This window comes from Anthonomus grandis, chromosome 5 (genome assembly GCF_022605725.1).
Source record: "Anthonomus grandis grandis chromosome 5, icAntGran1.3, whole genome shotgun sequence".
In the NCBI taxonomy this organism is placed as follows: Eukaryota; Metazoa; Arthropoda; class Insecta; order Coleoptera; family Curculionidae; genus Anthonomus; species Anthonomus grandis.
This window is the reverse complement of record NC_065550.1, coordinates 15,491,235-15,517,211: the sequence shown is the minus strand read 5'-3', so window position 1 is coordinate 15,517,211 and position 25,977 is coordinate 15,491,235. Positions and strand designations below refer to the sequence as shown.

The 25,977-nt window shown below is 29.3% G+C and overlaps 1 protein-coding gene across 5 annotated transcripts in view; it reads right to left on the bottom strand.

The window, feature by feature from the left end:
- LOC126736854 (PH and SEC7 domain-containing protein) overlaps nt 1-25,977 on the bottom strand; it is a 286,453-nt gene that overhangs the window by 10,631 nt on the left and 249,845 nt on the right. For 4 of the 5 annotated variants that reach the window (XM_050441456.1, XM_050441459.1, XM_050441460.1 and 1 more), the window contains 4 exons: nt 17,777-18,029; nt 17,576-17,720; nt 14,552-14,695; nt 12,879-13,114 (listed from right to left, as the gene is read on the bottom strand). In XM_050441456.1, the coding sequence (XP_050297413.1) occupies nt 12,879-13,114; nt 14,552-14,695; nt 17,576-17,720; nt 17,777-18,029 (778 nt within the window). The remainder of the gene's footprint in view (nt 1-12,878; nt 13,115-14,551; nt 14,696-17,575; nt 17,721-17,776; nt 18,030-25,977) is intronic. The other variant, XM_050441458.1, reaches the window with a different exon arrangement.

Below are 25,977 nucleotides of genomic sequence, written 5' to 3'. Positions count from 1 at the left end.
CCACCATACTATGGAGCCATAAAAATTCTGACTATATTAAGACTTGTATCCTTGAAGACCTTCAGATTTTATCAGGGTGGTGTGCTTCCAACAGGCTCGTGTTTAATGTAAGAAAGACGTCTATTATGGGGTTTAAGTGCGATGTTCAGGGTCTGATGTTTGACGAAAATTCCCTCTTGCAGAATAAAGAGTGCTGCAAGTTCCTAGGAATTACCATTGATGGTCGCCTTCGGTTTGAAGATCATATTTTACATTTAGCTGGGAAATTATCTTCTGGATGTTTCGCAGTAAGAATGGCAAAACAAGAGCTGGGAGGGGTGGTTGCACGTTCAGTGTACTTTTCACTTATTGAATCTCATATTCGGTATGGCTTGCCTTTTTGGGGTTTAACCAATAAGGGGCTACTTAACATTATCTTTGTTATTCAAAAAAAAGCAGTTAGATACCTGTGTTCTGCTAAGTTAAGAGATTCTTGCAAACCCCTCTTCATTTCTGAAAAAATCCTAACTCTTTTTTCACTCTTTATCTTAGAAACAGCTGCTCTTATTCACAAAATTCCCAAACTACCCTCTGACACTGGCCATTTGACTCGTCGTGTAAATGATGTTCCCCTACCTATTTCTACGTCTTCCCTTACCAAAAACTCATTAATTTACATAAGTAAAAAAATTTACAATCATGTTCCTCTGTGTGTTAGACATATATCGGATATTAAGAAATTTAAAAGAGAATTAAAGTCGCTTTTATTGTCTAAGGCATATTATAACCTGGATGACTTCTTTAATGATAGGTTTTAACCTTGGACATGTTGGAAAGTTTTCTTTTTTTCCTTTTTTCTTCTCTAGTTTTGTCAACAAGTTTACCTTTATTTAGTAATTGATTGTTTTATTTAGTTATCTTTAATTTAAGTATGTTCAAATAGTTTTGTCTTTTTGTGTTTAATTTTGTTCATTGTTTTGTCAGTTTTTGAAATTGTATTTGTGTTTTGTTTTTTTAGCTTGTAGGATGTTTGTACACAAGATTATTCTTACGTAATATAGCACATTTTCTTTCTTTCTTTCTTTCTTTCAAATGTCGGCCTGAGAATCCGTTTATTAGATATCCTAATTTTAAAATCTAGATACTTCTTTCTTAACGATTGGCTGACCTTGGGCAGCAGCACCTTTTTACGTACCGTCAAAGTGACAAATTTAAACGCTTGTGGCGCTTCAACAACTTCTCAATTACTCCTAAAATTAATCTACATTTTTTAATTACATATTTGGATTTGGTGTGTTTTCTTACAACTTATAAAACCATAATGGCTTATAGACCAAGAAATGTACCCTTTTCCGAAATGGCAGATATGGTTTTGATGTTTGGTAAGTTTTAAATATTATTGTCAACAGTAAATATCTCAGTCAACTGTCAACTAGGAAAATGTGACTCCAATGCTAGTTTAGCCGCTAGACGCTATGCCCAGACATTCCCAAATCAATTTCATCCCAAAAGAAAATATTTTTTAAATTTTATTAACCGCCTAAGGGAGAGCTAAGGCAAAGGAAGCCTAAGTTCAACCAGGGCAAGAGGAAGAAATTTTAAGAATTTTCGAAGAATCACCAAACATTAATACTAGGGTTTTGGCTGAACGGGTGGAAAATATTGGAAAAACCGAGACACATAATATTTTATGGACTCAACAACTTTACCCATTTCATCTTCAAAAAGTACAGGGTCTTTTACCCGATGATCCCGAGGCAAGACTTGCTTTTTGTAGATGGTTATGGTTATAGTTTGTAGATTTTTTTTAGGACCTGTCATTTTACCACGTAATTTTATTGTTGATTCATTTCTTTGGTTTCAACTCGACGGTGCTCCCGCTCATTTTGCTATAAATGTTATTATTATCAATTGTTCGCTCAGTTGATTGGTCGGGGTCGAGATGCTCCTGTTCCGTGGCCACCCCGTTTGCCCGACCTTACACCTTTGGATTTTTCAGTCTGGGGGATGTATGAAAGACTTCGTGTATATCGTTCCGATTTTAAACGAGGATCATTTAAGGGAAAGAATCTGAAACCAAATATTTTTTAAAGCCTTAGATTTTCTTTAATAAAGAGGGCTCGTTTGTGTATACAAATGAATGGAGGTCACGTAGAACAAACTGTGGTCATTATTCTATGATTTTTATTATAATAAGTAATTAAGCATTAATTTAGAAAAAATAATTTACGTTTATTTTGTTAACTTGTTAAAATGTATCTAGATTTCAAAATTAAAATATATAATAAACGGATTCTCAGGCCGACATTTACTAAGAATACTTTTGTTATAAGAAAAGATTGGATAATTAGAATTTTTTACTAGAACTTTATTATACAGGGATACAAACAAGTTTTGGTATTTTTAACACATGCAATATACCGCAGGTGGCGCCCTCTGCGGTATAGCGAATTTCAATTTCTCGTTCCAAAAAACCCCCTCACACCAAATTTTAATTTAATATCTTATGAAACACTCGACTTACTTCAAAAAAAACGATTTTATATTTCTCATTTTGACGCCCTGTATATTGAATACAGAGCGCCCAATTCAAAAGTGGCGAGACAAAAGTCGCATTCTTTTGGTCCACTTTATATGTGGCCGGCGGATTGGCCTCCTTTTTCCGGACACTCTGTATATGTTTTTATACGAACTATTATTACAAATTTTCGATTGTTTGTACTAATAGTATGTATATTGTTTCTCTGTAATGTAAAATTATTGTTATATTTTACAAATCAAAGATTATTCACTGAAAAGAAGAAAGTTGATATCACTTCCGGCAAAAGCAAAGGTTTAAATTAATTTCTTTAAAAACTAAAATTTTGCCAAAACGAATATATGCGGAATTATACGATATATACGACCGTTGATGAATTGCAAATATACATAATTTTTTATGCCAAAAATATCACATACTTAGAAATATCGTCATTAACTAGAAATATCGTCGACACCCGGTATTTTACATGCATATTCATATACCTATGATTTAATATTTCCATTAAGCAAACGAAACAATTTTACGAATTTGTCAAGCAAATTTGTGTCAATCTTGTAACATTTAAACTTTTGTTTATTTCAATTTGTGTCTCCATAAGTTTGTCAGACGTAAGTATGCATAACACGCAACTCAAATTTTACCATGTATAATCCTATAGTGCATTAAAAAAACGCACTATATGTTAGAGGATCCACAATCGGATCTTGAATAAACTACAAATAAAATAAATAAAAAAGCAAAAGAGAGGCATTTAAATATGTTTTTACGTAGTGAAGAAATATTCTGTTTTGATTGATTATCATTAGGGTGGCTCTTATGTTTGGCGTTACTAAATTCTATATATAGCATGTTAGCCTATATCGGCCAGTAGAATTAACTCTCCAAATATAATTTTCATGTCTCTAGGTGTATGTCATTAGGTTTTATTATTATTTGGACAATATTTTCTAAGTAAATTTAAAAAAGCAGAAGCCTCCATTGACAAAAAAACATTTTATTCATATTTTTATCTGTAATTAAGGAATTCCGAAACGTGTCTATCTTATAATTTGTTAAATTAAATAAGAGTATTCTGACAATTTTACACAACTTAGCAAAAAAAAAGGAGAAAAATTAAGTTATTGTCCGTTATTTTGCTTCACTTCATAAAATATTTCGTGTCATTCAGCGATTAGAAAACTTTATTTTTGGACAGGAATTATAATTCGATCAATTTTTTTCAGATTTTAAATTAAGAAAATATTGTTAGCTGTTTTTTAAAATATAATTTTATTACAGATTTGTATTCGATATTGATTTTTGGATCCGATTTCCATTACTGCAGGAAAGAAGCTGTCTCAAGAAAAATTATCATAAATATCGCACCTCAGTCTCCAAATTTTATAAAATTGCATTTTTTGAAAACACTTTTGCCTATAGTACTTAATAATAAATACTACAATAAAAAAAGCAGTTTAAGGTAAATCCTAATTCAAACACATCGTAAGATTTCTTAAAAAATCATATGATTTTTAGTTTCAACATCTTTCAATCTCAGTATTGCATATTTTTTTAGTTGATCAACTTGTATTATGAAATTAATCCGTGTATGGAAAGCACGTATTTAAATTTCTTTAAAAAACTGTAGTTATACTTTTAAAATGTAAACTAATAATATGAATATGAAATTAAACGTTCTTTTTCAAATACAACGAATAAATTTTTTGTGTTACACATACATACAAATTTGTCATAACGATGTCAAAAAATTATGTATCTCACAATAGCAAATACAGGTACAGTTATGTTCCAACTGATCATGGAACCCAAATTAAATTTGACTTTTTCCATGTTTCATCTGTTTACCATTACTTGAATGGAATTAAATTTAAATTTTGAAATTGTAGATAGTTACATAAAATATTAATAATTTCCTCTCTAATCCCTCTTATAAAAGAGGGAATAAATTACATAAACTCATAATTAATCTTTAAGGATGATCTCAAAGTATTTTTTATTGCATATCTTTTTGTGCTAATAGCCATCATGATTAAAACAACAAGGCGAGTAGTTATTCTACGTTTCTTAGCTAGGAAAATGAGATAAAACTAATATATGTAAAAAAACAAATGGAATCTAAGAACATTATGTTCTGGTAATTGCCAAAATTAAAAGTGCATTAAATATAAAAATAAAATATTGGCATACTGGACCAGTATTTTATTTTAGTATATCCGAATATCGTGGATTGTGTAAAATTTTAATATTAATTTAAAACCAGAAAATAAAAGATATTGTTATATCTGAATGCATGTATCTGTATCTTATATTTGAATTCTTTTGACTTTTAAGTTCAACTTTTTCTTACATATTGGTAATTTTTCTTATTATTCTTAAAATACTATTTTTTAAAATCGACATTTAAAATTTATTTTTGAAAAGTGCAATAACCGCTATGCTAGCTCTAAGATAGCACTAATGAATATCCGATTGCATTTGCTCCACCTTACATTAAATGATTTTTTCTCCATATTTCTCGTGTGGTATTAGTCTTCTTCTATCTTTAATTGGTAATTAGAATATTTAAAACACTACAGTTTCTAACAGTTACAGTACAGTTATTAACATTAGAAAGGCTGTTTTTATCATCATAAATATCATAAAAACTAAAACAAATTTAGTACCTGTACGCATTTAGATCTATTGGACATTACTCATGTATTAAAGATTTTGCAAAGAATTGGACAAAAAATGTGTAATAATAAAACCAAAGTTTTTCGAAATTTTCAATACAAAAGATGTATTATATAAAAATTCTATTCTATTTCATTATATTTTATTTTTCTATTCTATAATTCTAACAAAACGATGTAATTCTATAACATACAAAGTAAGAGCCACCCTAAGTGAAGGCACGGGTACCGTTTTAAGAATAGCCAATAAAGTATATCTTTTTAGCCTATTTATTAAAACTTTTACAGAAAATGGTGTATAAAATTAAATATACACCTATTAATAGAAATTAATAACAGGTAATTTTGATATTTTAGTTACCAAAATAAACTAATAATAAAATACACTATCACAAAAAAAAAGAAATAAAACTTTATACAGACCAAACCATTTATTTTAATGCATCATTTAGTAATAAAGGTAACTTTTTCAGATTAAAATCAAGTGCCAATAAAAAGCAAAAGAGGTTATAAAATAACCAGAACAGAAAGAAACAAAGTAGAATAATTAATGCCAAGAGGAGAAACGTATTATTTATTTATATTCAAATAGCAACTCCTTATATACCCTGGAATCAATTTACATTACCAGTTTGAAGTATATGATTAATAGTACTTTTAATATATAAATTCATACGCTAGGAAAAAGATAAACAAATGAAATTTCGTATATTGATGAAATTGTTAAAAGAGCGTCTTTTGATATATTCCGTTGTTTTCCGTCACTTTGTATACACACTTGGTATATTATTACGTATTTCGATAGAAAATAATATTCTAAGAACAATGATGCTACTTTTTGTTTTATACTCATAGACATTTTTAATCTAGTAATCATTGAAAAATCGATTTCATTGCATTTTATAATTTAAATCTTTTACACACTTATTTAAAATGTCCAAACTAGTAATTTTGGCATTTACTTTATTTTTTTTAATACCACGTTATTGGGAACAACCACTTTTGAAATGCAGATTTTTTTCCGTATAATTTAATATGATTATTTTTTAAATCGGTTGAGAAATAAGCCCATTAGAAGAAAAAAACTAAATCGCATAAATAAACGCATTTAATTAATAAAATAGCATGGAAGGCTTTGATTTCTTCAAAAAGCAGACTGCATTTTGACGCATTCTTCAATTATTTTTAAATTGACATAATACATGACATCTTGTCTAGTGAAATTTTAGTGTTTACTAATATTTGAAATATTTACTGACTGTATTCTAAAAGTGGTTATTCATAAGATGCTATTTAGAAAATAAAGTAAATGTAACGTACTAAAAATACTGGTTTGGAAATTTTAAATAGGCGTTAAAAAGATTCAAGTAATAAAATACAATAAATAATATTTTTCCGTGATTACTTGATTAAAAATTAAAACTTAAAAAAAATTAAAACGCCTTCATGGCACCCTATTAAAAAAATCGGTTTTTCCTATGAATATAAAACGAAAAGTAGCAAATGTAGCATCATAGTTCTCAGAATATTATTTTCCATCAAAATACGAAATAATACACCAAGTGTCTCATTTAAAATAAGAAAGGGAGTGTCACCTGTTAAGTCGGAAGTAACGAATTGACAGAATATGACAAAAGATGCTTTTTTAACTATTCTATCGATATACCAAATTTCATTTATTTATCTTGAAAAGTAAAAAAGTTATTAAGTGTTCCCTTTTTCCTGTGTCACCCGGTATATATTTTTAATATTATATTGAATATTTAGGTAAAAAAATATTTACATTTAAAAAAAAAAAAACATTTTTACAAACATCTACATTTTAAAGGAAATTTTTGGTTACACAAATAAATTAAGTAATACAGAATGCCCATAAATCATGATCATTATTTTAACAGCAAATTATCTAAAAAAAATTACAGTCAAGGGTGAAGTTAATTTTCTTTAGTCTGGAAGTTAAAGACAAACAAGATACATAAAGTTGATTTCCTTTTTTTAACTCTGATCATAAACCTAAATTGGTCATTTTTAGAATAGTAAATTATTTTATAGAATACTATTTTAATATTTATGATTAGGGTTAAAACAAGATGGAATTTTAACCTTAAAATTACCTAATATGTTTTAAGGCCTCTTTTTTTAAAGAGATTGCACACGGCAATAATATTTTGCTAAGTATATGAAAATTATCATAAATATAAATTTGCACTTTTTAAAGTAAAACTGCCTACATACAATATATATCATAGTTATGAGGCGAACATCAAGTTAAACACACACGGGTTAATGATTAATTTAATGTCAACACAATGATTTTTACAGCATGGCAATCACTGAATAAGAAAAACTATAATTAAAAAAAAATGCAAAATAATTAGACATTTACTAAGATTTGGATTTTTTTTCAGTTTATTTATTTAATCTGATGTAACGTATAAGGTCGGTCGTAACATGTAATTATCCAGATAAAATACACCCATATTTTTTTAAAGTTTTATTTTATGACATTTTTAAGTAAAATCTATTTTGTTGAGGAGAAAATAATAATTATCCATAATTGAAACCTATTTTGTGGGCTACTACATCACAAATTTAGTAAATATCAATTCAGAAAATACGCACACGTTTAATTATTAAAAAGAAGAAAAAAAAAGACTTATTCGCGTATTTAGAAGAAATATGAACTTAAATCTTAAACAATACCTTTCGTTATATTTAATTCAATCTAGTATATGAACAAGTCCAAAAATTCTTAAATACAATAATTTACTTGAGGTATTATCAATTTTTTTATATACCTAGGAGCTGAGGTTGTATTTATCGACCTGTAACTTAAGAAAATCTAATTTGAACGTACGTTTCTGTAGTTAATTCTAATACCGTTATCAAGGCAAATAAAACAAAATTAAACATTTAAAACTACTTACCTTATTGGCCTCACTTTGATGCTTGTTTAAACACTTTGTAAACTTAGATCTAACTACCGAAATGTTAAAATAAAAAAAATTAAGTTATTGTTGTATTTTTTTCTTTTTTTCAATCATTGAGGATGAGATTTACTGAAATAGTGACGTAATACCCAAAAAAGTAGGCAACTAATTAAATTATTGTATTTAAACGTATTTAATTTATAGGGACTTAATTCTAACAGTGTTATTTTAAATAGGATACCTTATATATTATATCAGTTTTAAACTCTATGCTTCAAAGTATTTTTTACTTACAACTTTTATTAAACTATATACATCCTGAGAAACGGTATATGGCCATCCTGTTAACTAAATAAGATTCTTTGATAAAATCTGTTTGGGTTATATTATGTTAATAAGTTTTTAAGCCAAATATCCAATTAAAATTAATAAATATATTTATATTTCTAAAAGAAGGTATCTTATAAACGTTGGCATTAATAAAAAGATGGGTCAGTTGTGATATTTCTTGATTTAGTTACTCCTTTTTTGGATATTCTATTGACTATAAGGTTATATCACACAGCTTATGCTTCCTTTGGGTAGATGCTGTATTTTTCCTCCAAAGCTGAAGGCACTATCTGTCTCTGATCTCTTAAGATTTTTTCATTTCTTTTAATTTTCTAGTTGTCTTACCCTAAAAAAGCCAATAAGGAAAAACACGTGTCGGCAAATACTATGCGTCTATTTTCTGCTTCCTGACTTACGAAACCCATCCTTTTATTATTTAACTTTCCGTGCTAACCTCCTTTTTTGAAAGTTGGCGCTTAATTTTGTTTTAAATGGAACCTACTGTATTTGGTGGCAAATTACAATATATTTGGTATATATTGTAATTTGCCAAAACTTGAGAGATTATTATCATTAATGAGATACGGAATTGATATTACAAAAAATGCGCGTAAGAGAAAAAAAGGACCAATGCTAACCGACGTATCCGAAGATTTTTCTAGAATGTAAAAACCACACACTTCAGGCGGTAATCAATAATCCTACACATAACTTGTCATTAAATGTAAATAGGGTTAATCTGCTGGAGATATATGTATTTTAAACTATCCGGAAATTTGACTCATAATGATAAAAAAATGTTAACTATATGTTATTTATTTATATGCCTTTAAACTTTACTATGGTTCAGATTCCTAGGTTATGTTTCAATTTAAACAACAAAAAAAGCGAAATTTAAAATATAATAAAATCTAAAGTTAATTAACACCTACTTAAAAAATCTTAAGTAGGAATTGCTATATTACCACATTACGACTTAAAGTAGATGTTATATTAGAAGTATACAGTACTATATTATATATTAGAAGTACGGTGTTGCGGTGATATGTTAAAAAAATATGTTGAAGCTGTAGCAGAAACAAGTAATAAAAAAGTACTTTTCTGGAATAAGCATATTTTTATTAATGGATTTAAATGCATAAGCTATTTTCCATATTTCGTGTGATACTTCAAGGTTTGCCATTTAATTTCATAAGAGTAGGTATAACGAAAAGTAAAAGGTTAAGAAAATTTAAAAATAGCAATAATATGAATAGAAATTTGACGTATCCAAAACAAGTATGTCAAAAATATAAATATGTAGTAAAGATATAAAAAATAAATATTCAGAGCATCATCTATAACAGGAACAACACAACAAAACGGGCTTATTAAAGTAGTTATTGTTAATAAAATTGAAAATCATTATTCAAAATCTCTCTGAATCCGTAACAATAATTTTCCACGTACATTTTTTGATATATTTTTTCCTTAAATAAATAATATTTTAACAAACTTTAGGGATTGGAATAGCAAAGGCAATGTGAGATTTACTTTACATAGAATAATATAGAAAATATAGTAAAAATATAATATACGGTGTTCTATTGAAAATAGATATTGTTCTTACCAAAATATTTAAAAAAAAATACAAACAATTTGCTGTTGGCCATCGTCGTCAAATTTCTAATTAATTGATGTTTTAATTCCCCATAGACTTTTAATGCACCATCCACAAATGAATCTTTTAATGAAATTTAGAAATTTATAATATGTAATATTATTGTTAATACATACGTATTATTAGAAATATATAATAACATAGTTAAAAATTAATTTATGATTTGTATTTTTTTTTTAATTAATAAATAAATAAATCTCAAAACTTAGATTCTCCTTATCCAAAGAAAAGTATGAAATGGAGAATAAAAAAAAAAATTTAGAAAAATTGTTAGGGTTTTGTGCCACAATAATAAAATAATTATGTACACTGCTATCCGAAAGTAAATAGGATTTCATCAATATTATAACTCATCACAGGATATTAATAACATTAGCAGACGTCAAAGTTTTCATCGCTTTATACTATTTTTGCACTATAATGGTTGTTGGATTTAAAATTAAACTCTCTTAGACAAGGTGTTTATATCTAGTTGACCTCTGTAAGGTTGTCCTCAGGACTAGATAAATTAGTTGTCTACTTTTGATCAGAAAAAAAAAAGAAACGGTTAATGGAATATGCGATGGAACAAACGTACCTAGTAGACTTTTTAGTATTAAGACTTTGAATATATTGATTTTTTACTCATTAAACGAATAAAAGTCATTTATGAGAGTTTAATGAAATAATAATTAGTTACGAGGATCACCTTATAGGGGCCGAAACATAAATATTTTTGACTAAGAGTGTTCTATTTCGGCGTAAGTCCCACAAACATTTAAGTGCAAACATTTAAATGCAATTAGCCAAAATGTAAATAATATATAAATACAAATGTAATAATGTTTATTCTCAACTTTATTGATAATATTCTTCTTAAAATACAAACTTGAAGAAGGGTTCTCGTTTCAAATTTAATTAAACCTATAAAAATATGACTCCTCCAGATTAAGTTTTAGTTTTGTAAATAAATAAATAATTTAAAAATAAAAACTAAAAAAAAAAAGAGATAAAGAGTAAAGCACAGTGTTGGTCTCGCGAAGACTATGTATAAATCTGTATATGTATACAATGTGTCCAAAAAGTCTGGAAAAATATCTTTTACAGGTAAATGAATTACCTGGTTAAAAACTCTCGGACCCGTCAATTTACTTTAATTTTTTTGCACGTTTTCAGATTTCTGCAAAATATACAGGGTGCGTCAAGAAGACTGGTCAACTGTCAACTTTATTATTTTAAATAGAACACCCCATATATTAATGCATTTTTGCATTCGATGATAAATTCTAAACACTTTTCATGTATAACACCCTAAACCATCTTGAACTATTTTCGAAATATTAACAATTGAAAATCAAATTTTTTTAAAATTTACCAGGCTGAATGATTTAACTTGGGGAAATACGGCTTGCACTTTCATATCTTAGTTTTTCATAAACTATCATTTAGCTATCGTTTAACAGTAACTTTAGATATAAGTGAAGCTTAAATTTAAAAAAAAAAATAAAAAACAAATTCCTTGTTTGAAATTGTCAAGCAAATAATGCCCTTTTTTAATAAAGGTATTAGAATAGAAGCTTTGGTACAAAGCAAAACCATTTAATGAAATGTTCAAAATGCTTTACTTGCACTACCTGACAATACGGAAGATTGAAATAACATTTGTCAATAACGTTTCGGATCATTTCTTGTGTAATTTGGTCAGCTTTATTTCTTTTGCATTGTTTTGAGTCCTCTATATTTTCAGGTTTATTGACAAATACTCTATTTTTCAAATGACCGCAAAAAAGTGATCTAAAGGGGAGAGATCTGGGGAGAAGCTGACCATTCTGTGATCCCTGTCTAGCTATCTATTTGGAAAAGTAAAATTTAAATAATCACGCACCTCTCGACTATAGTGCTCGATCTTGTTGAAACCATACTTTTCTGTAGTTTGAACCAGCGAAGTGTCTAATTTTAGGAACAATGCGGTTTTGACTCATTTCTAAATACTTTACGAAAGTCAGGGATGTAAAGTGTTGTTGTTAATACATGAAATATGTTTAGAATTTATCATAGAATCCAAAAATGCATTTATAAATGAGGGTTCTATTTCAAATAATAATGTTGACAGCTGCCCAATCTTCTTGGCGCACCCTGTATATTTTTCAGAAATCGGAAAACGTGCACAAAAATAAAAGAGAATTGACGTATTCTAGCGTTTTTCAACCAGGTAATTCATTTACCTGTAAAAGATATTTTTCCAGACTTTTTGGACACACTGTATATTATGAGATAGAGGTCACATGTTACATACTATTATTATATATTTGTTCCTTTACCTTTCTTTAATTTGAGATTTCTATAAGTAGAATAGACGAAATCTTTCAACAGGTAAAAATGAATTTGACAGATACATTTCTAGGACAAAGCTATCATACAGTATAGTTAGTGTATAATATGATATAATCATTTTACGTATAGTCGATTCATTTGTTTAATTTTTGCCAAAATTAACGCACCCATATATCTTTCCGCAAAACTTTACTAGTTACCTTGATGATTTTACGTTGCTCAATAGTATAACTGATTTTGTCTGTATAAAAGCAAAACTCAAAAAAAAAGCTAAAAGCATCCATCACCTGACCTGTCACCTTACAATAAGCTTAATCCAAGCTAAATAACAAAAAAGAAACCAACAAAGATAAAAACTTTACACCCAGAACCCACCAGGACCACAACCGAATACCAAACTACGTCAATCTAAATCCCCGCTCCCGCTGTAGATGGCCTGTCGGTAGCTGTACCTGTTTGTAACCGGCGAGGAGCGCCGTTCCGGTATAGGGGGCGGCACCAGACTGCTGCCGCCTCCCTCGACGACCGTCACGTGACCCGGGGGTTGTGACGATACGGCCGATTCGTCCACCTCGCCGATGCTATTTTGCGCAAGTCGGACCGCGGGTGCTGTCTCGATAATCGGCGGGGTAAGAGGCGCGGGCGCTCGGGAGCGAAGCATGTAAGCGTATGTCCTATAGCGTTTGATCTGTGTGAAAAAAAACTGTTTTGTTCAACTTTTAAGCAAACGTATATAAAAAAGCTTTCTTCTACTAGTTACTATAGTTACCATCATTAAAGATGGTTATTACAATAAATCTGAAATAATTTATTTGATACCGGGTGACCATGGATAACGAGAATGACTTCGTTGCTTTGGGAATAAAACAAATGGAATTTGGTATGTATGTATGTAGTATACAGGGTGCCTCCGACTAGGTCGGCACTGGTGGTATCTTTCTTAATATTTAAGTCGGGTAGATTGGCAAACTAATATGACTTTTTTAAGGAAATATGAAAAATTTCTTTTTATTAGATAAATCCCCTGTATGTTTTTACATACGTGTATTTACACTAAGAGCCTAACCCTAAAAATAACAAAGTTATAGCGAAATCTAGGCAAGTTGGCTTTGAACTTTTTAAGAGCAGAACAAATAAGTCATTGTTTGAATAAAAAATGACAGTAGTCATAGAGATTTAATAAAATAAATAAATACTGACAGTGACGTTAGAAGAGTTTGACATTTTTGTAAAGTCTAAATTAGTAATATGCCTTTCACGCATATTGAAAAATGTGATTTGTTAGACTGTTACCTCCTATACCAACAAAATAGTAACAGAGCGCTAGAAGAGTACCGCCAGAGACTCGTAACTTGCCAAACAGAAGATAACGCGTTTAGTAGAACGTAATACTATCAAAACATAATCCCAGCTCTATAGTTAAAACAAATTGGACATTTATTAAAATATTAAATTATTAATACAAGTTAGAAACAAACTTATCTCCATGCAAAACTCCAAAATTTGACCACCTGCTCTCATGAGCAAATACCATACTATAACAAAAAAATATTATACCTACTTCAAAGTAAATAAAAGGATCAATGCCTAGTTTGGAACCGAGACCATAAAATACAAAAATGCGACGCTGCAAGCTTCGCGTGCCTTGTAAGCAAACTCAACTAAAAACCCTTGTAGGTAGTTCGGTTTCAACTCCACGGGACTGTACCTCTATATGGTGAGTATTGATTAATAAGAAATTGTAAAATAAGTTTGATACATTTAAATGAGAGGAGAGTAATTGTTAATGAATGTCTTATTAAGTTTGAGTTAATTAAAGAGAAGAGATGTATTAAGAGGTTCAATAAAATCCATTCAGATTCTTAATCAAACTGAGGGAAATTAAAAATCAAAATCATGAAATTTTAAAATTAAAAATATTAAAACACAAAGGCCCTAAGGAAGTGCACTTTTATAATTATGATACTGACTGCCGTTTACAATTATTTCTCAATTTCAATCTGCTTTAAGAAGGCTTAAACGTTATTTTTAATATTCTTGAAGAATTTGAAAATTATATGAACATTTGATTTTTAATTATTAGTACTATAAAAGTTACTTTTAATAAGATCATAGTGAATCTCACCTCAAAATTTAAATATGTTTCCTTTTCTTTATAGTTCTGTACAATAAGGGATTTTGCTCCTTTCTCCGGCGGGCATTTCCTATGCTCTTCTAACATCGCTTCCAGTCTCACTACTCTCTCCTCGTGGTCTTCTAACTGCTCCCGCTATAAAAAAACGCCAAAAGAAAATAAAACTTTAACATGGCCAATAAACAACTACAACAACTACTAAAAACTAGAGTTTTAGTTTTCATCTTCTCCGAAAATGCTAATTAAGCGAAGCACATGTCGAGAGTAAAATAAAGAATTTTGGTTAGTGGTAAAACTGTCTTATAATTTGAAAATCGTATGACTTGAAATATTCAGATATTATAGGTCACCCACCATCTATCGTATATCTAGTATATGTCGAGTAAATAATAGTTTTAAATCGAAACAAACTCCTATCACTAATAAGTTGAATCCTATCGGTTTTAACTAATTAGGGAAAGTCATAACATTACATTTTCCTACACTTAGCTTTAAACCATTATCAAGACACCATTTGCTAATCAAATTTTGAATCTTCATGCAATCACAAATCTTTTTAATATGTGTGTAATTTAATATTATCTGCGTAAAGTAAAAAATCGCAGACTTACGATTATATCGCCAACATCATTAGTAAAATAATTAAACAATAATGTCCTAAGCATAGACCCTTGAAGAACACCGGAGTGTGGTGGAAGGGTTCCTTGGCCTGCAAGGTCCCCATATTTGACCAAACTGGATTTTTTCTTGTGGGGATATGTGAAGGAAAAACTCTATCAAACAACTCCTACACAAGTGAAAATATGAAAAATAAAATTCGGGAGATTTTTCAGTCACGCCAATTATGTTGGAAAAGGTCAATGACTCATTCTCAAAAAGGATAAACGTTTGCGTACAAAATTTAGGAGGTCATATTGAACACAATTTATAATAATTGTAATTGATCTTTAAAATTTAAAATTAGTGTAACGATGTACATTTATGCAAAAATACATAAGTACCTACCTAGTATGTAATTTAATTTTGCTGTTTTTTTTTAGCAGTTTAGGTGAATAATTGTGTTGGTTAGTTTTTCAAGTATGTAATAATAATAATAATAATTGTAGCAAAAGTAATAATTTTAATTCTTTAATAATTTTTTCTAAGCAATCTTGACCAAAACTTAAAGAATACCCATTTTATGCATAGTATTTTACAGAAAAGTTAAAATATCTCAAAAAGTACTTGGTTTTGCTATATGACATATTAAATAAAAAATGAAGGTATTTGAGGGACAAACTTAATTAGATAAAAATATACAGGGTGTTCCATTTGGAAAATTTGAGATATTGCGTATTTAATTTCAGCAAGTTTGAAAGTTCACAAAACACCCTGTATTAAAAAATTACAAACTATCATAGTCAGCCTAGAGGAGGTACCCTAGACTAACTGTGGTACAAGTTTCATAGGCGCAGAATAAATTTTAAGTTAATTATGATTTTTTAAACGAACCCTCTAAAAGGCAAAAAATAACATAAAAAAATTAATTACGTTGCAACGCCGCACGGAAATTTTAAAAACGTTATGCCAAAGTAAAGTACTCTTTTTGCCTCACATTTTAGTACCATAATATACAGGGCGTACCATTTAAAAAAAAATCATATTTTATAGTAATTTTTTTGTGACACACCCAGTATACATAAAAATATTTTTAGTTCGTAGGTTTTTGTCAACCCTACAACTTTGCTGTAGAACTTTTTGCTCAACCTTGTATAGTTAAGGCGTTATCTTAGCCGTACACCTTGTTGGCACACCCTGTATACAGAGAAGATACTTTTAAGATATCTTTGTTACATATAGTTTGAAGTATTTTAAAAACATCTAAATCATGAATCTTACCATATATTTCTTATCTTTTTTGTAATATACATTTTTTTAAACTTCAGGTCTTTTGTAATATTTGATGAGAATTAAGGTGAATAATTTCGCTTAGGAATCACTTGATACCTTGGTACAAAAATTGTATCATGAAAAGCTTTAAATCCATGTTCAATAGGTAGTAAATCCAAATTCAACAGATAATGGGGATTCCATAGATGATGTGTAACCAATCAATCAAGATGTGTAACCAAAATTGAATAAAATAATTTTACACCGTGCAGTTCTCGTCATTAATAATAATAAGATCAAGAATTCTATTGTTATAATTTAGTATATGATTGCTTTGTTAAAAAATTATTCAATGTTGCATATAGATTATCTTGAGCTACTGTAGTATTGTAATTAACATACGTGGTATGTTTGACTAACTTGCGATGACTAACAAGTCACCCAAAATACGTAAATTACTGCTAAAAATACAATCAAGGGAAGTTTAACACTCAAAAAAAGTTTCCAACTACTCAAGACCCAAGTAAAATCCTGACAGCAACGTCAATTACTGGTTTAAGGTATCCAATTCAGTTTAATTTCCTGAGATTAAAACTCTTTATTTACTGCCAATAATACACCTTCACCCCGTGAGCATCCAGTCGCTAAGAAATCTCTATAAGCTCGAAAAATATTACACTTATCTGAAATCATTTCACTGTCATAGGCATCTAACAAGGTTTTAAGCGCAATGAAATCAAACAACAGATAAATGTTCCGTAGTAATAGCTCGGTAGTCTTCGTTATCAATCTAAGAACATTCTGATAGTAAACCGATAAACGCCTACTAACCCTGGTATTGATTTGTTTACCAAAGGTAGCAGACACAGAAGGCGGAGCCAAAGCAGGATCACAGTTTAAATTCACACAATGGGCAGGCACGGAGGCAAAATGTTGACCGATTACTTGATCCTCTAATTAAGAGTTATTAAGAATTAAAACTAGAGAATTAACACCTCTCAAGCTCAAAAATGAATAAGTAGAATAGTATAAAGGAACCTATAAATAAACTCCTTAGTTTTATTTAGTTTTCTTCTTAAATTCTGATTAGGATCTTATTTTAAAATCTTTTAAGCAGTAGTAAAGAAAATAAAGAAAATCCCTTACTAAATGTAATTTGGTATAACTACTCGGCAAGAGGGGTCTCTGGAACTTCTTTTGAGAACCCACGGCTGCTTCCAGAGGTGGAGCCGAAAAACTGGCAGCCACAAAATTAATTGTATCTATCCACGATTGAAGCTCTTTGGAATCGCTGAAAATAATGTAAATGCATTATAAACTTTTTCTCAATATTAATTTTGATATTACCTTGTTTGGAAGAGGTACTCAGCTTGATCAGCAGTCTGTAATCGGAACACATACTGCTTTTTTGTATAATCCTGCGCCTTAGTCGCTAATGCGTGGTGTATCCGAATAGCATTATGCAGATTATCACCGCCCATCTGGTTCTTACGGAATCCGTTTTCGTCTTTGTGTAGGTAGAGTACCATGTCTCTAAGGGTGCAGTAGAACATCTTCCAGCTACGCTTGTGAAATGGCGCTAGAAAAACGCAGCAGAGGCCTTCGAAAGAGCGCTATTGTATTGCTACATGCTTTGCAAAGTCTATAAAGCTATGTTTTGTGTCTAGTGTGTTATTGGCCAAGTTTTGTCGGTAGTAGAACTGACAATTGAGAATGTGAGATTTGAAGGTTATATTCTTTATGCGTTATTTCTTAAGGCATGTTAGCAATGGTAAAAAGATACAAGAACAAACAAGAACAAAGATAAAATGCAGCGTTTCGGAGGTACAATTGATGTTGATTTCTATGAAACCTATCTGTAATAACTGAAATAACTAAATGATGTAATAGTCAAACAATTGTTTTACAAATAACCAAAATACCACTATTACGTAAGCTGTATGAATGTAACTATTAAGTAAAGTTCAAATAAGCAGGAAAAATATATTATAACAACAATAAGAGACCAATAAGAGGTTTTCATAGACAATCACTGTATTTTTAATTTTCCAATTGTAATTACGAGCTAATAAACAAAATAGGAATGGATAGAGTTTAAAAAAAATATATGTGTTTTAAATAATAATAAATTATCATATTTAATTTTAGCAAATATTGGAAAATAAATGGGCGGAGGGAGGAAAATAGGAAAATTGTGAAAAATAATTATAACTGTTGATAAATATTTTTACTTATTTGCTCCATAAACGTGATACATCATGAGATATTGGGGAAAATAATATATCATCAAAATAGAAATAATCTAAGCCAATCAAGATGAAAACGGATCAAGCTGCAATACAATTGTCAACAAAATCCCAGGGAAGCAAAAAGAAGATACATTGCTAACTTTCATAGTTATATATCCGTAAAAACAATTATAAGAATTAAAAACTCATTTGATGAAACTAAATTATTATGTAAGAAAAAAAAAACCAAACCAGGACAAAAAGTATATCAAAAAGGATTTTAAAGTATTGTAGAAGAAATCCTGTAAAACTTCAATTTTATATTTATATTTTTGATTAAATATATTAATTTTTTAATTAAATTTTAAGTGTCAACGATGGACATATCAAAAAACATTTATATTTGACCACAGAATTCAAAAATATAATAATAAATAGAATGTTCCATTAAAAAAAGGCAATTTATGGCCTAAGTCTTTTGATATTCATGCATTTTTTTATTACGATTTAAAAATTCTCTGCGATAGAATACCTACATCGATTCTCTATTTTGAATTTTTTGAAAGATATGCCGTTTTTTCCTCCTAAATGGAGTTGCATGTGCATATAATGGTGACTGAATAAAATCTGACTCCTTTCGATTTTGAATGATCCAAAATGAAATGCTGCCTACACCCATTGCCATCAAAATATAATAAAAAAATCAAGTTTCGCTCTGAAAACCCGGTAAATTCCAAAATTTTTAGAAAACTACAAAAAAAATTACACAGTAACTTTTAAACATTATTATCCTGTATCTTAGTTCATCAATTATTCGGGAAAATATCATTAGCTATTACAAAGTACAAAATTACAAGTTTCATCTAAAACTAAATAATAATCTAACAAAAGAAAATTAAGGATAAATTAACGAGAAAACAAAAAATAGAAATCCTACTAGTAATAACCTAGTACATGAGCATTACAAATACCACTAATTAAATTATTGATATATAATCTCAATTATTACAAGCAAGGTAACTTCTTAACTGATTTAAAGACATATTAAATACATCAATATTAAGATTATTTATTAGGACCAAATTCCTATCAATTTACACCTATCAATCCTATAATCCTATCAATTTACAAGGGTCTATGAAAAGGATCAGACTCTACCAGTACTACTAAGCGGTGATAAGTTTAACTGTTGTTCCATCACACTGTAGTCATGGTCTCTATTCTAATTTCATCCTCATCTCAGGTTGAAAATATAGTGACCCTACAACTGAGCAATATTCCAAGACAAGCCTTACCAACGCACAGTAGACCAATCTGGTAGTCCTTACAGAAAAATACTGCCAATTTCTTAGAACAAACCCAAGTGTCTTTGAGCTTCCTGATAGATATGGAATTGATGTGATCAACAAAGGTTAACCTGCTATCTGAAAGGACACCCAGATCCTTAATAGCAGTGTCACATTGAATGGGAACCTATTCACTTTGCGTGTAAAACTAATAAATACGCACTTGTTTAAATTCAGCTGATTTTTTGTACACCAAATACACAATCTATCAAGATCTTATTGCAGGAGCACCAATTTTAACATGCTGCACACGACTAAACAATAAACTGGAAAACCATAACAGTAGCTGCGAATGAAAAGTTCCATCAACTTCCCCAATAGGATACGAAGATTAACCCGATCGAATGACTTGGAAAAGTCGGTATAGATATAGTCTACCTGTTCATGACCTTCTATGCTCTTCGGAATGTCTGATTGGTAGGTAATCAAATTCGTAGGAGTATATTTGTTTTAACAAAAGCCTGATTTCAGATACATTTTTGCATAACTAGCAAAGGTGTTGGGCAACTAGAGAATCAAACAGCTTAGGAATGGCTGACTCGATACAGACACTGCAATAATTTTGAATATTATCTTTGGCTCTACTCTTGAAAATTGGAATCACATAGCTAATCTTCCAGGTATTAGAAAAACATTGAAATTTCCAACGAATTAAAGAGAACATATATTAACATAATATAACGACTTAAAGAGAACATATACAGGGTGTCCCATTAATAATGGTAAATATTTTAACAGCAGATTCTTCTCATAAAAATAATGAGGTTAGGTTAAATTTTCCTAGTCCGAAAATGAAATGCAACCAAGATACAGGGTGATAAACATACATTTTTTGTTTTAAATTTTGCTCATAACTTAAGCATTTGTTCTTTGTTTTAATTTGGTCTGTGGGGGTTTCTTTATATACCAAATATAAAACTTTAATTTTTTTTAAATCATCTCATAGAGGGCGCCACCAGCCTTATTTTAGTCTTTCTTATACTCCATAACTTTTTTACACTTTGTATAATGTTATGTTTTATTATAAATTTCTATTCTGCAAGTATTTTTCCTTAAAAAAGGCATACCTTAAAAATGTCGCTAGGATTTACCGTTCTCGAGATATTTGGACTTAAAACTTGCAATGCGCTCAAGAAAAAATGAATATTTTTCTACTTTAAGTTGAAAAAAAATAAGTAGGCTGTGTCTAACAAAAAAATGAAAACAAACCAAGTCACTGTCACGATTCATGTTTTTTTAGTTGCTGTGGCGCGTTATAGCTCACACGATTAGTTACTTTATTACCCTTTATTGCGTTAGTGTTAGTTCCAGTAGTCTTTATTTATCACTTTAGGTTAAGATGCCTAAACATCAATATTTTTCTAATTCGGAGGTGCGAGATATGGTTTGTGTTTATGCCCAAGCAAATTACAGCGTTCTAAGAGCTTGTCGACGTTATGCGCAATTGTATCCAAATAGGAGGCAGCCAGATTTTAAACTCTTTAAAAACGTTTACCAGAGACTTGGGGAAACGGGTTCATTCAGGCCAAAGCGAGATGTTGGGCGTCCAAATAGACCTAATGTGGATCAAGAAGAAGAAGTGTTAGTCCAGGTTGCTGAAGATCCAGAAATAAGTGTAAGGCGCATGGCGGCAAGAACTGGAATTAGTAAGTCCTCAGTTTTATATAGAATATCAGTATTATACAGAATTATACAGAATTTTTCATAGTGAGCATCTTTATCCATATTATTTTACGCCAGTACAAAATCTTTTGGAGACAGATCTTCCAGCGAGATTAGATTTCGCTCGCTATATCCAGGAACAACAAAATCAAGATCCCCTATTTATTAATAAACTTATGTTTACGGATAAAGCGACTTTTACCCGACGGGGAATTTTTAATTTTAGAAACAAACATTCATGGGATATTGCAAATCCAAACCTCATTACTGAAAGACACTTTTAACGGTGAATTATATTTAAACTTTTTAGAAACAAAACTCATTGATTATTTAGAAAATTTGCCTTTAAATCTGCGCCAAGATATGATTTTTATTCAAGATGGCGCTCCTGCGCATTTTGCTAGACCCGTGAGAGAATATCTTAATGCTAATTTCAACTGGATCGGACGTGGAAGTCCTTTGACTTCCACGGTCCGCACGAAGTCCTGATTTCAACCCATTGGATTTTTGCGTATGGGGATACATGAAATCCATTGTTTACGAAAACAATGGATTTTTTCAACAAGGAAACAATTATTAGAAAAAATTCAAGCCGCTGCTGAGTCATTTCGAAATGAGCAATTATTTTTTAAGATTCTGCGGTCTTTTAAAAAAAGACTGGCAAATATTGATAATTTTTATTTTTAAGTAATTATTTAGGTTTTATATTTTTATTTATCAATAATTCAAAATGTAATATAGCAATTTAAATAGTTTAAAATATGGTTTTCATGGATGTCTTTAAAATCTTTAAATGTAAATATTTAGAAAAAGAGTAATCCTAGAGACATTTTTAAGGTATACCTTTTGTAAGCAAAAATGCTTGCAGAATGCATATTTAAAATAAAAAATAAAATTATACAGGGCGTAAAAAAGCTATGGAGTTCAAAAAACCACTAAAATGTGGCTGGGGGCTCCCTCTATGAAATAATTAAAGAAAAACCTTAGATTTAGCATATATATAAATAAAATTAGATTTAGCATATAAAAAAACTTCCAAATACCAAATTTAGTTAAAAACAAAAAACAACTGCTAAAGTTAAAGACAAAACTCAAAAAAAATACTTAATGTTTATCACCCTGTATCTTGGTTGAATTTTATTTTCGGACTAGGAAAATTTAACCTAACTCATTATTTTTATGAGAGGAATCTGCTGTTAAAATATTTACCATTATTAATGGGACACCCTGTATAAAACATATATTAATAAAGTAATTGTACAAACAAATTGCTTTAAAAAATAGTTAGGTAAACCATGACCAAAGAAAGCTCTAAGGGAAGTTAAACTCTCTGCTCAAATATTTCCTCTTTTATTATCTTCGAACCATTTAAATTATTAAAACATTATTGTCGGTAAGTGTCTCACCTGAAAATGTCAAATCTTGCTAATCAGTATAAACTATCTGAAAAAAAAATCGCTAAAAAGATCAGCAATATCCTGAACAGTGAAAGCAGACTACTTATTACAATAGAGTGTATTTGACCTTGATTGGTGTACTTCACCTCTTGGCATTGATAAATTTCCAAAAAGAATTGGGATCCTCCTGCAACATTGTGTCAAAACCCCTAATATAGTTAGAAAAATAGACATCCGAAAGCCTTTTACATTCTGCTGAGAATTAGGTAAGTACAGTATACTTACATATTTTAGTACTATTTTTGCATAAAGATTTGCAAATTGCGCTGTAATTTTTCCATACACTATTAATAAGCGCACATCCAGTGTATGTATTTAAAGTTATAATAAATAATATATAGATTGATACTTAATACATATTAATAATTTATTCAATATAAAATTTCTTTTGGCTCTTAGGTTTGTATGTTTTGCACATTATAAATAATGTGCGAACATATAAATAAGCAAAATATGTAAAGTATTATGTAAAAAAATATGTTTTAAATGTCTTTAAAATAAGCCCTATATGTTACATCATTTTTGTATATCTTAAATTAAAATTTATTAGACCTAATTTAAACATAACTTAACATTAATCAACAAAATACTGAGGATACTCTAGATAGAAATGAACTATCAAAAGGATGCTAATTTGAGTGAGCGCTGCTTTTTTATTCAACAAAAATTAAATTTTAACTTCGTATTCTAACGTAAAGTTTGCCTTTGTTCATATGATTAAAATATTATACCACTTAAAATTGTCAAGAAACCGCAAAAATTAGCCAAAACACATCACTACTAAACGGCTTTTACCCTAAACCAAATTTTAAATAATTCACAAAATGAGATACAGGGTCTACAGAAACTCTGAAATATTTTAAAGCATGACTTCTTGAGTATAATTTTTTTAAATTAAAAAGTAACGCCAATTTTTAAATGAACATACACTGAGACTTGCAAAGAATTTTTAATGAAAGAAAACTATTCGCCTAGGTCTCTTGGCATAATACTGCCTGGTAATCCTTTTTGTAGCTGCGAAGTATCAGTAAAGAATAAATAAACAATGTATAGAGTCTATCTTATTTAGCAACGTCTTGGTAGGTACAAGATGCCTGGAAGACACCAAATAGAACGTGAAATAATTTATTGCCTGAAACAATTAGAACTTATTTCTAACGCCTGGAAAACATTTCAAAAAAGTCTTTAGCAACCTGGAAAATATAAAAAATGTATGGAAAAAATGAAAAATTATATAATATTTATTTTTTAATTCATATTTATTAGATTATGTATATAAAAGTTATTTAACACAACAAATACGACGTCAAATAACTGAAATAAAAGACGAATTGTAGTACCACAAAATACTTAAGAAATTATTTCAAACCTCTGAAAAACATAATAAATGGCCTAGAAAGTATGAAAAAGATTTCTGAAAAAGAACTTCAGTTATTTGGCAACATCGCGGATCTCATACCGCGACCTCACAACAACAAACATCGATGTTATGGCATGAAACATAAATTTTAATGTCTGAAAAAATGTCTAAATATATCTAAAAAAACTTGGAAAAATGACTATAAACGCCTGAAGTAGAGAAAAATTATTCAAATGTCTGATTTCATTCATAAAATGACCACTGACGTATCAAATTTGATCTAATAAAGATCATATAAACATGAGAGAACTAAGACAAGGATTTCGGATGATGTTAAGAAATTAAAAAAATCTGAACTTAAGATAATATCCAGTAAAAAAAGAACTTATAAATATAAATATTATAATCCTCAAAAAAAATCCTTACTTTTCTTAATTGTAGAAAAATGAATTTTTGAATAAAAATATTATACAAAATATTATTCTCTTATTAGTAATTAAGCTCAGCAACGTCAAAAATGCTGGTCCGAATTCTTTTCGAAGCCACAGATATGATTGCTAGACAGTACAACATAGATCATATTGACTTATAAGATATTCTAGTATAATAATGCTTACTAAAATATGTTTTTAAAATCTTGACACCCAGTTCTTAAAAAAAATAAGACGTTAACACGCCTTAACCACAAATTTCGTGGCCAAAAATAGAATGATTTAGCCCAATTTGCCTATACCAAAGTTGCTTCGTACGGTCGCTAGAGGGCCCCAAAGTTTTAAAATTAAAATAGTTTTTTTTAAACACGGTTTAAGGACCTTTTTCGAATTTGGAGTGAAGGATAACTACATAAATTAAGGAATTCTGCCCGAAAATAAAAAAAAATAGTTGTTAGAAATTTAAAAGATGAATTGTTTATAAATAAATACTTGTAATGTAGTGATGGGAAAATCGCATTATTTCGAAAATCAATCACAAGACAGATACTTAACACCTTTTATCAGCTGATTAATTTGTGACAAATACTTAGTTTTGCATTTTTGTTTCTTGATCATTACACTGTTGCTTTTTTAAAAAAGTATATTTTAAATTTCAGTAACCGTTGATTGAATATTGAAATATTATAATATTCAATTAACGGTATTATTGTAAATAGTAAATGATGTTTACAATAAGATCCGGCATTAAAAAGAAAATCAGTAGTTTAATATTATTTTAACAAATTCGATGCAAAACGAGCCGTTCGTAACTGTGCAAGAAAATTTTAAAATATTTTTAGAATTATTTTGCCAAATAAAATATGTTCCTTTCTATATAAAAAAAAGACTTTAAAAGAAATAATGATTTCATATTTACCTACTTTTAGGTATATTACAATCTTAAATTCTATCTGAAAGTCGCATACTTTGTTCTACATCCTACAGTAATTAATAACAAAAAACAATATGAGTATTATGTTTATTATTATTAAACATTAAATATTTTATAGAAAATAAAATAT